This window comes from Hemicordylus capensis, chromosome 5, assembly GCF_027244095.1.
Source record: "Hemicordylus capensis ecotype Gifberg chromosome 5, rHemCap1.1.pri, whole genome shotgun sequence".
Taxonomy (NCBI): Eukaryota; Metazoa; Chordata; class Lepidosauria; order Squamata; family Cordylidae; genus Hemicordylus; species Hemicordylus capensis.
Window position 1 is genome coordinate 112,480,899 of NC_069661.1, and position 14,357 is coordinate 112,495,255.

At 46.1% G+C, this 14,357-nt stretch overlaps 1 protein-coding gene across 2 annotated transcripts in view; it reads left to right on the plus strand.

Annotated features, from left to right (window-relative positions):
* Window positions 1–5,843: 5,843 nt before the first annotated feature.
* Window positions 5,844–14,357, plus strand: part of SEL1L3 (SEL1L family member 3) — a 43,724-nt gene continuing 35,210 nt past the window's right edge. Inside the window, exons 1-2 of one of the 2 annotated variants that reach the window (XM_053251841.1) lie at window positions 5,844–6,129; window positions 8,866–8,992. In XM_053251841.1, the coding sequence (XP_053107816.1) occupies window positions 5,859–6,129; window positions 8,866–8,992 (398 nt within the window). In that variant the 5' untranslated portion in view covers window positions 5,844–5,858. Of the gene's footprint in view, window positions 6,130–8,865; window positions 8,993–13,070; window positions 13,169–14,357 lie in introns of those variants that run through there. The other variant, XM_053251842.1, reaches the window with a different exon arrangement.

Sequence of the window (14,357 nt, forward strand, 5' to 3'; positions counted from 1 at the left end):
GTGCGGAGGTTGAATAGGACCAGTTGCTCTTTCTTTGCTAAATGTAAGGATAATCGCCACTTCAAAAGGTGTCTCTTTATAGTTAGCAGCCATATGTGGAGCTTTCTAGCTCCTCCGCACTCAGGAAAGGTGGTGCTGTCGCGTCGGTGTCATTCCTGGCGACCACAGAGCCCTGTGGTTTTCTTGGTAGAATAGAGGAGGGGGTTACCGTTGCCTTCTCCCGCACAGTATGAGATGATGGCTTTCAACACCTTCCTATATCGCTACTGCCCAATATAGGAGTTTCCCATATTCTGGGAAACACAACAGCCTCATGCTTTCTAGGCAGGTTGATTCCCCTCTGCGCCATTAGGACGGCCTCTCTATGCGCCCTTTTCATGTTGGTACACAGATACTTGGATAATGTCTGGATATCGTATCCTTGGGCCAGGAGGAGAAGTGATGGGGTGGGGGGAGGAGCAATATTAAACTCTGCATATGCTCAGAGATATTATTACTACCACCACCGTTATTACTTCCAGTGTGGCAAGACGTGGGAAATGGGGACACCCGGGGGGAATGAGGGGGGCACAGAAGGGGTAAAGTGCATTTAGGAGTGGGCGCCCGCTGTGTCCCACTTATTCTGAAACAGAAAAGGGGGGCGGGGGGGCCTCTTGCTCCCCCCCCCACGCCACCCGCCTCTGGAGCCACCCTTGCCATTCCTAACGTAAATGACACCACGGGAAGGCATCGCAAGAAAGGAGGAGTGGGCAGGCGTCCACTTGAGCCTTGCGCGCCTGAGACCCAGCCCGGCGGTGCACCTGTTGCTCCGCCTGGGCGGCTCCTCCTCCTCCTCCTTCCTCCTCCTCCTTCTCTTCGGGGAGCCGGAGGTTTGCCCAGGAAGCAGGATCTGCTTCATTCCTCGTGGCAGGATTTTCCTGGCCACGCCGCGCCGAGAAAGTCAAGCACCGATGGAGAGCGCCGCGGGACAATCCGGGGGCCGTCGTAGTCGGGGCAGCGAGCGCGGCTTCTTCCTTCCCCTTCACCTCCTCCTTTGGCTCCTACTGGTGAGCTGCTGCCGCCGCCGCCGCCACGCGCTGCCCTTCCTCCGCTTCTCGTGTGGCCAGACTGATGGCCGGACGCGATGAAATTTCCGGATCGCAAAACGGGCTGCTTAATAGAGTCTTGTGGCACCTTAAAGAAGAACACGTCACGTGCGTTGTGGCACAACTTTTTGTGGACTAGAGCTTACTTCAAGAAATCTATCAAGTATCATACACTCAGCTGAAAAATCTGGAAATAATACTACATCTGAGTACAGGGCGGGGGCACAGCGTAAAAAGGGACCAGAATGTGTTCGTCTCTGTGGTGTCACAAGTCTCTTGGTTGCGTTTGTTTGCTAAATAGGTTTAACAGGGCTATTCCTCTGGAATCTAGTGAGAAAAGGCGCAAAGGTGGGCAGAGTTCAAGGTGCAGAAGAGGGAGTTCAAATACTTAGCTTTCCTCAACTCCACCCTTGCCAAAATTCTCTCCCCTGGCCAGTTATTAAAGGCTAAAGTGATCTTTTATTCTCTTGTTGCAGCCGATCATTCTAGCCTGGAATCAGCCTCTCCACTGCTGCTTTGCTCAGGCCCTTGGGGAGTTGAATGGGTTTTAGGATAGCTCCATCATCCTAGAGTTCTGTACTCTTAGGGCTGCTAGATAGTGACGATGAGGATGATCATAGCTTCCTTACTCCTGTGTCTTGTGCCTATAAGTGGAAATGTCGGCTTTCCTTGGCATGGAGATCATTTGCTACATTTCTTCCTGCCAGGTTCCTGTTAAAGCAGGATGCCACATGCTGCCCTTTCTCCACTAAATAAGCAGAGGAGAAGGGCAGTGTTGGTACTTGGGTTGCCAGCTGGGTAGCAGCATTGGCACCTGAGTTGCAACCTAGGTACCAACTAAAGTACCAACTTTAGTTGGTACCCGAGTTGCCAACTAAAATAAGTTGGCAACCCAGGTGCTTCCCTCAAAATTAGATCTTCTCACCAGCCCAAATATTGTTTCCTCATCTTGTATTCCTTTCTTGACTTCACTTTGGTATCTCTCCCTGCCTACTGAATATCAGATTTGTATCACTCACTCATTACCACTCTTTTAACTCTTTTAATTTTGTATGCACAATCGGGGTGCCTAAAGTATACTAAAGGGGATAGGCCCCCTCCTCTCCAGTTCCATGTATGCATGTGGAATGTTCATTCTAATCTGCATTACCAATCATGACTACATCAATTGAGTGGTTATTCTTTATTAAATATTCTAGTGTAAAAAGTGTGTTCAGATTTGCACGCACCCAGTTTTAGAAATCACTTCACATGTAGCCAGTTCCAGAAGATATTAGAAACATTATACAAGGCATTAGAAAGTGACAGCAAAATGGTTCTCCATTACGGGGAACATCCAGACTAAGTTAGTAATGATTAAATCCTATAGAAATCAATGGGACTTTAATTAGTCATAGCTAACTTATCCCATTGATTTTAGTGGTGCTTAATCATGATTAATTAGTCTGGATGTAGCCCAGTCTGTTTGAATATTTTATTTAATTTATTTAGTGTATTTCTGTATCGCCCAAAACTCAAGTCTCTGGGCAGTTTACAACAATATGTCAACAATACTGACATTACTTTACAAAACTTTATTGCAAACAGTATCCAAGTAAATATAATACACTTTTCAGCCACAACTCACATTTCTTCCTTTTCACCATCTGTTTCAGCATGACAATTTCAGTAATCTTTACAGTCGTACTGATTTCAGTGGAAGAGTTAAACACATTAACTCAATGGAACTCAAAAAGGTGTTTAACTTTAGCTCAAACTTGCCTGCCTAGAAATAAATCTGTTGAAATTTTCCTGGAGAATTTCAAGCTACATTTAGTGTACCTGTGTTTATTATACAATGTACTTTGTTGGAAAAGTTATCCCTGTACATGTAAACAGCCTGAGTCAGTTCCTGAAAAACCATATGTATATATAGAAAAGGACACTACTTCCTTTGACTGACTTCCTTAATTGCCATCACAATCTCTTAATTTATCTCTGTTCCTTATGAAAACTAGAGATTTAAGATTATAGCAAAGTTTATGGGACCACCAAAAAGCATCTTTGGTTCATTATGGTACCCACCAAGATAGAAAAGTGTTTGGGGAGAGGGTCACCTTAAAATCAGGTTAGTCTAATCTCAAATGAATGTAAGTATGCTTATGATATTCTGAGATGCCACCAAGTTCTCACAATAATTTATCATGAGTAATCATCTATATATATAATTCTCTAAGGCGTACCTATGGCTAATCCCATGTGTGGCAGTTCTTGCAAGAGTTCGCAAGCAGAAGCACCTGATTTGGCAGTGGGGATTTCATATGTAGACAGGGAGGAGGAGCCTGTGAAAGCAGAAGCACCATGGAGATTGGACAGTGGGGATTCCATATGCAGACAGGGAGGAGGAGCCTGTGATGGTTAAGGACAGTTGGAATGCAACTGTTACTGGTTGAAAGATGTTCTTGGTTGTAGAGGAGAGGAATCTATATATACTAGCTGACCTCGCACAGAGCATCTCTGCGGCGCTTTGGAGCCGGCTGTTTCCCCCTCCCTCTTCCTCCTGCCCCAGTCTCTCCTCTCTTCCCCTTCCCTCTGGCCCCGCACTCTCCAGCCCTCTTCCCCTCCCATTCCTCCCCACACACAGAGCCTTGGCGGGCAGCCAAGAAGTGGGGCTGTTTTTTTCTCCCTTTCGTCCACCTGCCGCGGCTTTTCTCTCCCACCACTCCTCCTGCCGACCGCCGCTTTTCTCTTACCCACCCGCTGCCGCCTTTCTCTCCCCCCCGCCCACTGCCCGGTGCCACTTTTCTCTCCCCACCGCCGCTTTTCTCTCCCCCCCCCCCCCCCCCGCCGGTTGGCCGGCTACCACCGGCACTTTCTTGCCCGTCTCCTCCTCACTCCGCCGGAACTCTCGCAGCGTGTCGCGAGAGTTCCGCCGCCAAATCCAGGAGGACATGCACCAGCTAAGAAAATTAATATAATAGATAAAAGGATAGTGGACAGGGGTCTGTGAAGAGAGGGGTCATGAGTGAGAAAAGAGCCCCTTCAGGAGAAGGAGGCTGCCCTTGTGTAAGTTAGGTGAGGAAACAAGATGAACAAGATCTGTTAACTCGGGAATGGAGAGAAAGAGAGAAAGAAAAAACAAAGGGAGAGGAAGAAAGATGGAGGTAAGAGTGAGTGGAGGAGAGAGAAAGAGAGAAAAAGAAGGGAGGGGAAGAGAGAAAGAAGGAAGGCCGAGGGACAGGCCTGAGCCCAGGGGCGTAGCTAGCCCGCCGGCGGCCCGTGTGCGGCCACGGCGGGCGCCCCGATAGTCCCGCCCCCTGCATCTGATGTCAGACGCAGGGGATAGCCACGCCCCTGCATCTGACGTCAGATGCGGGGTGTGTGGTCTGGCTCCCGAATGGAGCCTTGAGGCTCCGTTCGGGAGAAGCAGCTTAACTGCTGAAGGGGCCATGTGGCTCCTTCGGCAGTTAGACAAAGGCTGGTGCTGCGTTCACAGCGTAGCCCAGGAGCGACTCTTCCCTACAGGGAAGAGCCGCTTCTGGGCTGCGTTGCGAATGCAGCACCAGTCTTAGCTTCTGAAGGGGCCGGGCGGCCCCTTCAGGAGCTAGTTAGGCTGGCACTGCGTTCGCAGCACCAGCCAGGAGCAACTCTTCCCTGCCTTTGTTTAGCTCTCGAAGGGGCTGCGTGGCCCCCGCTCGGGAGCTAAACTCCCGCTCCCATGTGTGACGTCAGATGCGGGGGGCATGTCAAGGCCGCTAATGGCGGCTCCTGATTGGGCACGGCTCGGGTTCTTTGAACCCGTTCGCCCAATTATAGCTACGCCCCTGCCTGAGTCTGTCAGCAGCCTGAAGGGAATGAGCAGCCATGGCGGTGCCTATTGGCAGCAAGGAGCCCAGTCGACCACTGCTGCTGTTTGCAGCTACCAAGGCCATTGGCAGAGGGAGGCAGGCAGGCAAGGGATGGGCCCGGGCCTGTCAGCGGCCTGAGGGAAATAAGTGGCCATGGCAGTGGTGGCAACAAGGAAGGGCCTGGTCAACTGCTGCTGCTGCTCCTGTGAAGAGGAGCAGGAGCGGGGCTCGAGTGAGAGTGGGGAGGTCTCTGTGGATAGAGGGCTGCAGCTTGGCCAGTGGGCACCAACAACGCTGCAGCCACAACCAAGAGGGGTGAGGGGGGTGGAGTTAAGGGATGGAGGAGTGACCAAAAGGGCTGAGGGGGATGGAAGTAACTGGATGGAGGAGGAGCAGGAGTGTGGCTCAGGTGAGGGTGGAGAGATCTCTGAGGTGAGGGGGGCTGTGACAGGGGCTGAGGGGAGCAATCAAGTACTAGCGTGTAGATGCTCTGCGTGGGTTAAGCTAGTTTGGTTTATAATTCATTGTGAGGAAAAATCTGAAAAAGAACATTTTAAAGAAAGATAATTACTGCTATTTTTTAAAAAAAAATCATTTGCCTTTAACTATTAAAGAAACATCAAACTTTTTTCCTCCTCTTCTTCCATAGGAAAGTGTGCCATCTTTTGGAAGGGAAACATTCTCTACGACACCTGTCATTCCACAGCCTAATTATAATATATTTTATGAAGATTTCATTAAACTTAATGTTTTGAACAAAAGAGTTCTCAATGATACTGAAATTTCTGTTCATTATTTATGCTCAGAACCTTGCATTGTTACTATAGAAGCCATAGCCTCAGTGGAATTCAGAGCTGGTTTTACAGTGTATAAGAAGAGGTGGGAGAATGATTACCATCTCCACAGGAGAAGGAACCGAACGGTGAACCTGAAGTTTCCAAGCAGTATGGTTTTCAGAGACGATTATGTCATCAAACGGTCCTTAATAGTACATACAGTGATACTGTATGCATGGATTATTCATAAACAAACAAGGATTCAGCATTCTAAACAGGAAGAAGGATACTTGCAGGCCATTGCAAAGGACTATACTTTGCTGGAAACAGTTCCACCTTTTGAACGCCCATACAAAGAGCACAAAGTGTGTTTGAAATGGAGCTTGGAATATACATGGAGACTCCAGGCAAACAGAATACCTCAGTGTCTGCTTGAGAATGGTAAGCTTCCTCCCCTCCACCCCACTTTTTTGGTTGTAGGAAGGATAAATAACATTGCATCAAAACAACACATGTACATTGTAATGAATTTGCAGTGAGAGCTGATTTAGGCGAAACACCCAAGCCAACTTTGCCCACCACACAATTAGGGATGTGCTTAAGCACATACTGCTCCCCTCACATGGTGCCTTTCTTCTTCTAATAATGTGAGGAGGTAGTTTGTGCAAACTGCCCCTTCAGCGCAATCTAAATATTGCATTATTTAATACAAATACAGAAGTATTTATATTTGTTCTGAGAAAACATGCATAGGATCAAAGTAAGCCCCAGTTCAGTTTTGGTTGCAGTTTGTGACTTTGTTGTATACTGTGTATATAATTGCTGAAACTTTAGGTAGCAGCCAGGAACCTTAATTACTGCAATCTTAAATGGCTTCCAGGAATAGATCCCTTTCACATCTTTCAGATAATCCTTTTAAATATCATATCATGTTATAAACTCGGGAAAGGTTTAGGTGCACCCCAATTTAATATTTACAAAATTGCTGGATTAGGATCAGCATGGATAAAGAAACCGAAGTTGTAGATGGAAATGAGGTATATAATCCATTGTCTTTCCTGACAAGAACTGCTTCATTTTATGTTTTGCTACTGCAAAGGGGGGCATTAGTCACCAGCTAAGATGCTGCTTTAAAGGATGAGACAAATTCTTGGTGGATTTGTCTATTATCGGCAATTAGACAGGATAGCTAAATGGAAGTTCCATGTCCAGAAACAGCAGACTGTTGCATATAGGATGCTGGCGATAAACTACAAAGGGGACACCTATTGGCTCTATTCTCTGCTTGTGAGCTTCCAAGAGGCACTGGGCTAATTACTGTTAGAAACAAAAGGCTGGGCTGGATGATCTTTTGTGTGATCCAGCAAGGTGATCCTTATGAACTAAGCTATGTAACCCATTACACTCTCGTATCTAGCCTCCCACTCAAAACTTTCACACATTACACAAGTGACTAGTTCCTTTCAGCTGAATGGCTATTAACACTTTCTCCCCCACACATACAACAATCTCGTATGAAAGTTAGTGAATTAGATGCTTCACCAGGAACTGCCAGGAAAGTAATTTCTGCAAACACTACAGGGCAGTGAAAAAGGATTCACTGAACACCAGTTGTGTAAAGAGGCCCACAGAGTGCCTTTGAATTATTGCTTGCTCCAAGACAGAATTTGCAGCAAAACTTGCAGCACAAGCCAGCTGGGCATGGCACAAATTGGCTAGGGTTGTGATATCACATCACATCACATCCAAATGTTCAGGCTGACACTGTAATAATAGCTGTATTCTTTTGAGACATTTTGTTCCTGCCCATTGGATCAGGTTGAGTCACTGATCTATCAATAAAAATGTATTTTGGAAAATATCTTCATCAGTTGACTATAATATATAGTCTCTATAACAGTATTCCAGAATTTGTTAGTGGGTGCGTCTGTTTACTTTCTCCTCCCAAATGGCTTCTTATGGGTAGGAGGGTGATAAGAAAATGGGAAGGGAAGGGAAGATAAGATACTGTGCTAAAAGATCGTAGATTGCCCAAACACAATAGCCCTATTCAGATGTTATGCTGTACAAGTGTACATATATCTGTACACTTGTACATGTTTTGTGTGAGTGATTGTACCTGTATTCATTTAAACAGTGAATCAGGATACAGGGCCCCCTGAAATGCATGGTAAAGATAGGAAGTGTACTGCTGTACCTGTGTTCAACATAATATGTGAATAGACACGTCATTCACTGGGAAAATAGCAGAACACTGTCTTGCACATTATAGCTGCAAACAGTACTGAAAATACAATTGACATTGCACCCAGAGGTGAACAGTTCAAAGAACTGCTTATACTGTATAGCTCACTTAGCCACAGTGGAATTCTATGTTAAGCTGGCAGCACAATTCCCATTAAAAACATGCCAGTTACAACCCTATCAAAAAAAGGCTACTAAAAATGTTGGCATGTAAAGTTTTTCACTGTAATGCCATTTGGATGCATTAGCCACAGTTTAGCTTTTCCCTGTCCAATTCTGTGCTGTCAGCAGTGCAGTGATGCTACATATCTGAAACAGATGGCAGATGCAGGTGTAGAAGTGTCAGTTCACACTGCTTGCCAATACAATGTTCTTGATCACAACATTAGTTTATGACATTGTATTGGTGCAGTAGCTGTTCTCCTCCTCCTCTGCAGCAGCACTTAATTATCAGAGTTGTGATTCATAGGATCCAGCTATCTGTGGATCCTTTGAAAAACCACCCCAAACTGTGACCCTGTGCATACTTATTGGGAGTATGTTACATTGAACTCAGTTCTGAGAAAACATGCATAGAATCAAAGTAAGCCACAGTTCAGTTTTGGTTCCAGTTTGTGACTTTGTTGTACACTGTGTATATAATCGTTAAAACTTTAAGTAGCAGCCAGGAACCTGAATGGCTGCAATCTTAAATGGCATCTAGGAATAGATCCCTTTCACATCTTTCAGATAATCCTTTCTAATATCATGCATGTTATAAACTAGCGAAAGGTTTAAGTGCTGTCCCCCCACCCCCCCGGCGCACCCCAGCACATCCAATGTTTACAAAATGGCTGGATCAGAATCTGCATTCATAAAGAAACAGAAGTTGTATAATGGTAATGAGGTATATAATCCGTTGTCTTTCCTGACAAGAACTGTTGCATTTTACAGATGCTGTTGAGATCCTCAGTTTTCCATATGCAGCCAATGGAGACATGGCAGGAATTGTGAAGAAGTTTCAGAAATTTAAGAACAGAGAGCTTGAAGCAATCAGAAAGTATCAGACCGGATATCCAATGTAAGCAATTGAAATCATCATACAGACACATGTGTGCTTTCAAAACCCTAAATCCCTTTTCCTCTCATTGATCGCCCTCCCTCCCTCCCTCTCATATCCAGGAATAGGATGCCAGAGAATCCTATTCTGTCTTGGAGAAAGCGATAATTTAAAGGCACTCTGTGGGCCTGTTTACTCAACTGGTTTTACACAACTGGTTTTTAGTGAATCCTTCTTCATTTCCCTGTAGTTTGCAGAAATTACTTTCCTGGCAGTTCCAGGAGGCTTTTCACACAGGGCTATTATTGTGAATCCACTCCTGATTGGAGTGTGCCAGTCCACTTATTAGCTGGATTTACCCCAACATCCCTGAAGGCTATCAGGGGCTAGGACAGACAGGACTTTGATTTTCCCCGAATGGAGGCTGCGAATTAGTCCGAAGTATGTCCAGTTTTAAAAAATCCTCTTGTTTCAGAGGCTTTTGAAAAATAACCCGGGGCTTCTGTTATGCCCCACAGTTTTCTCTGTTATGTTTGTGTTGGTCATGCCAGTAAATCTGCATTTTTCAAAACTCAATGAAGGGGAGTTTGACAGCTGTTTGGGGTATGGTCTGCGCAACTTGCAGTTGCAAGTGCTGGGTGTGGGGGGTTGCCAACACAACACTGTGTTGGCAGAAATCAGGACAGGGACTGGGTGGGGGGCGTGGGCATGGCCACCTAAGGGTGCATGACATGGCAGTGGCGGATTGACTGTTGGAGTCTCTAGAGCACTCACCGCCGCAGCCACCAGCCACTGACTGTCCGGGAGGGAGGAGCTGTGAGGGCGGGGGCGGGCAGGTGGGAAAGAGCTCCCATCTCTGCCCTGAGGCAGATGGACCAGTTTCAGGCTTCTGCACAGGCAGACACGGCTTTCATACGAGATTGATGTCTGTGTGGGGGAGAAAGTTTTAATAGTTGTTCAGCTGAAAGGAACTAGTCACTTGTGTAATGTGTGAAAGTTTTGAATGGGAGGCTAGATACGAGAGTGTAATGGGTTACATAGCTTAGTTCATAAGGATCACCTTGCTGGATCACACAAGAGATCATCCAGTCCAGCCTTTTGTTTCTAACAGTAATTAGCCCAGTGCCTCTCGGAAGCTCACAAACAGAAAAAAGAGCCAATAGGTGTCCCCTTTGTAGTTTATCGCCAGCATCCTATGGGACATGGGACTTCCATTTAGCTATCCTGTCTAATTGCTGATAATAGACACATCCACCAAGAATTTGTCTCATCCTTTTAAAGCAGTATCCTAGCTGGTGATTAATGCTGTGCTGTATGAAGAAGTCTTTTCCTTTCCCAGTCTGTCTTGAGCCCTGTCTTGTGAGGCAAATTATACTGTATTATGCCTTGCCTAAAAAGGCCCAACCCGATCCACTAAAATCAATGGGATTTCTGTTAGCGGTGATTCACACTTGCATGTTCATCACTTTATACCCCCAACATCAACTGAAGACCTGCACATGTGAGTAGGCATCACAGTTCTAACACCACAAAAAGAGCTTTCATATCACACATTGCCTGAGACACAATGCTTTTCAATAGAGTCCATTCACACAATCAGCTGCCAGTCAGCAAGTGCAGAATAAGCTAAGTGATTGATTGACCTATGACAAAGTTGCGATCAAGGGGTGGGTCACACATACATGCTCATCACATTCCTGATAATGTGCCATTTAAGGCTCATCTCAACTAGAAGCTCACAAGTAGCTTTTTTAAGGGAAGCTACTTATCTGACAGCTTCAGTCCCACATCTGCATTGTGAAGATGATAGTAGTGACTTACACGTTCCATGCTTGTAAGGATTATTATAATAGTGTTATGTAAAGTGCTGTAAACTCCGAGGTGCTATATAGAGACTAAGTATATTATTAAATATAGAACTTTTAAGTAATGGACCAGTTAATGGCTGGTTAGTGTTGTTGGTTAGAAGAATGCTAACCAATGCCACTGTGACTGAGACTGCCCCACATATTCTGCATTTGACCATTAATAAATAGCTGCCATTGACTTAATTATGGGTTTGGAATTGGTCCAACACACCAAGCAAATACTTTGTGTGAGAATTCCACTCTAGCAGTCAAATGTTCTGAAAACCAGCAGAGATCTACATCAGTGGGGCAGAGGGCAGAGAGATAAGGCTTTTGCATACATTCTTTCCTTTCTGCAAGCAGCACAAGCTACACCTTTATTTATCCTTTGACAAATTTGCAGCAGCTGCACAGCCTGCTTAACTTACCCAGACACTTAATCTTGCTCATGAATTGCCTCTCAGCAGGGCATCCTACAGTGTAGGATCCAGATGTCCATCTCTTTTCTGGATTAGAGTGGCCATAATTATGAATCCCACTATCCTAGATTTTTTCTGCTTTTCCTACTCCCAATGGTAAAACCCTCTTGTATTCTACCAAAGAAAACCACAGGGTTTTATCTTCATGTTTTGGTGTTACAGTGTTGCATGTGTGTTTCCCACCAGCACCACCACCACCAACAAGCTGTCTATTTCCCCGTTTTAGGAGGGCTGTCCTGCTGTTTCCACAGTGTAATGTGGAGGCTTTATTCAACAATTTGGCATTTCAGTATCTTAATCTCTTCTCAGCTTTTAAAATGATCCTTAAAAAAAAAATCCTGGGTGCTCTTATGCAATGGTGCATCAGTGCAATTTCCTTTTTATTGGTTTTTCACTCCTCTTCCTCCTCTGTAAATGTTAAACCTATTGTGATTATATTTCTTTTTCTTTTTCTGTGATTATGGTTTTTTTTCTTTTCTTCGTTTCCTCTTTCAGCCAGTCAGTGAGTTTTTAAATTAGTTTAAAAAACTAATTGTCAGCCATGGCAAGAAATAGTTAAGTTGGCGCAAGCTAGAAAAGACTGCTCCCCCGCAGGTGGTTTTGCGCAAAGTCAGCAAAAAGAAAAGAAAAAAGCCACATCATGTCACCGTCCCCCTCCTCCTCTGTGACCCCACTGGCCCAAAATGGGGCAGTAGAATGGCATGAAGTCAATATGAACAGTCCCTGCTGGGAAAACACGTCATTATGGGTGGCAATATGAACGGCCACAGCTGTACCATGAACTATGCAGCAAATGGCTTCCACCCTTTATGTTTTGAATACGATTCTGCCAAGCTGAAGCATTTTACACCACCTCCAACTGTTGTAGAGCCTGAAGTCTGGAACCACCTGGGTAGAGCCCTTCAGCATGTCCCAACACCTTCTACTACTACTATACTATGAATATTTATATACCGCTCTTCAACCAAAGTTCCCGAAGTGGTTTACGTAGATAAATAAATAATATATCAATAAGTTGGTCTTCTGTAGAAACACAAGGCAGATACCAGCAACAGCCACTGGAGTGGTGCTGTGCTGGGGCTGGATAGGGCCAGTTGCTCCCCCCCCCCCACTAAATATAAGAGAATCACCACTTTAAAAGATATCTCTTTGCTCAGTTAGCAGGGGACATAGTTGGCAGAGTGGAGCTACAGAGTGCACTGATGTGATGGATGAGGCTTGCCAGTGCACTCCCATGTATCTAGATACACCATCCATGCTTTGCTGAACACCTGAAGAGGGCTTTTCTCTCACACCATTTTGATAACCATTTTATTATATCATTGCTATTATTCTAATTCACACACAGGTGTATGTGCCTGTGTGTCTCTGTGAATGACTATTTCACATGTGTACAACCTTTATACTATTTTGCTGATAACACCTGATAGTAAAGCTGTGGGGAAAACCTTACCATGCTTTGATTAAAAATTATCTTGGGTCACACACCTAACAATGATCGGGCAAGGGGAGACAGTTGTCTAGGGGCCCCACTGCCTGGAGGGACCCCCCAGAGGCACCCCACGTGACTCCCCATTGCTCCCTGCCCAGCCCCTCAGCCACTTGCCCTGTTCGCTGTCTCTCCTGCTTGTTCTCCTGGCCCGCAATGGAAGCAGCAGACAAGCTGCAAAGAGCTCCTTTTCTCCCACTTCTCAGCTGATCGGCGGGTGGGCGGGGCTTCCCCGGAGGCCTCCGTGTAGGCCTCTGTGAAGCCTGAACTTGAGTAGGGCCCAAGCCAGCCAGGAAGGAGGAGGCAGCCAGAGTGGCCACCACTGTTCTCTGCAGCAGAAGACCCCTTGCTACCCTGCCCAACCCAGCCCAGCATTTGCCAGGTAGAGTGTGAACTCCTTTTTGTGGTTACCTTTCTTGCCCCCGCCCCCCCCCCCCGATATATAGGGATCTGCTTGCCATAGGGCTTTAATATGGGGGGTGGGACTGAGAAGTCTCTGAATATTTATTTTAAAACAGCTTGGAAAATTTGCTGGCTTAAAAAAAAAACTATCTAAAAAGTCCTATAAGTGGCTTGTTTCATGGCAGAAAATTACAAAAACTATTGGAACAAACAGTATTATATTTCATTCATTCATTTATAAATACACTTATGTTCAAGTTGTTTTGCAACCCAGAAGGTCTGAGTGAGAACTGTGAAGCATGTGTGGTGCTTTTATTTTATTTTTGTGTGTGTAAACTGCTCCCCAATAACTCGCAGGGACTTCAGGGTAAATCTGGCCAACATGTGAATGCAGCATCTCCATTTCAGAGGAGAGGTGTGTTAAAGGGCTTTAAAAGCCCCATGTGAAAAATCTCCTGGAATCAAACTTGACTGAATTTGTTCAGAATTCTGAGAAAACAAACATAGGCTCATACTGCATGGTTGAAAGTCTCCTTTGCTAATCTGCAGCAAGGGGGCCATTTTAATAATTTGTCTTTCTAGTGTGTTCTAGGCATTAAAAGTAGCACAGATGTATAGTACTCAATGTATATCCTCTCTAATAAAATGCTTGGTGTCCGTCTGTGGACGGACACCAAGCGTGTGTCCGTGCCTCCCTGCCCTGTTCTGGGCATGCGCGAAGCAGGGCAAGGGAGACACGATTGCCGGCACCCATCTTGGGCGGCCAGAAGCGGCCGCCCCGAAGAAGCCGGAGAAGCGGCGGCGGGGGAGAGTGACCGAGGCGGCGGCAGAGCCGCCGCCTCGGCTGAAAGAGACGGAGGCCGGGGGCGGAGTGGAGGCCATGTAACTTTAAAAAAAAATCGCTCCCGCCGCCGACGCCGCCGACCGCCCACCCTCCCTCCCAGCTGCCGAGTCCCCCTTACCCTGGCCGACTGCTGTCGGCCGAAGACAGCCCTCAATTTAAGAGGCAGAGAGGAGCTCACAAGCAGAGCTCCTCTCTGTGCAAAGCCTCTTGCCGAACTGCCGCTTTGGGCGCAAGGGACGCAAGCGCCCAAAGCGGCAGTTCGGCAAGAGGCTTTGCACAGAGAGGAGCTCTGCTTGCGAGCTCCTCTCTGCCTCTTAAATTGAGG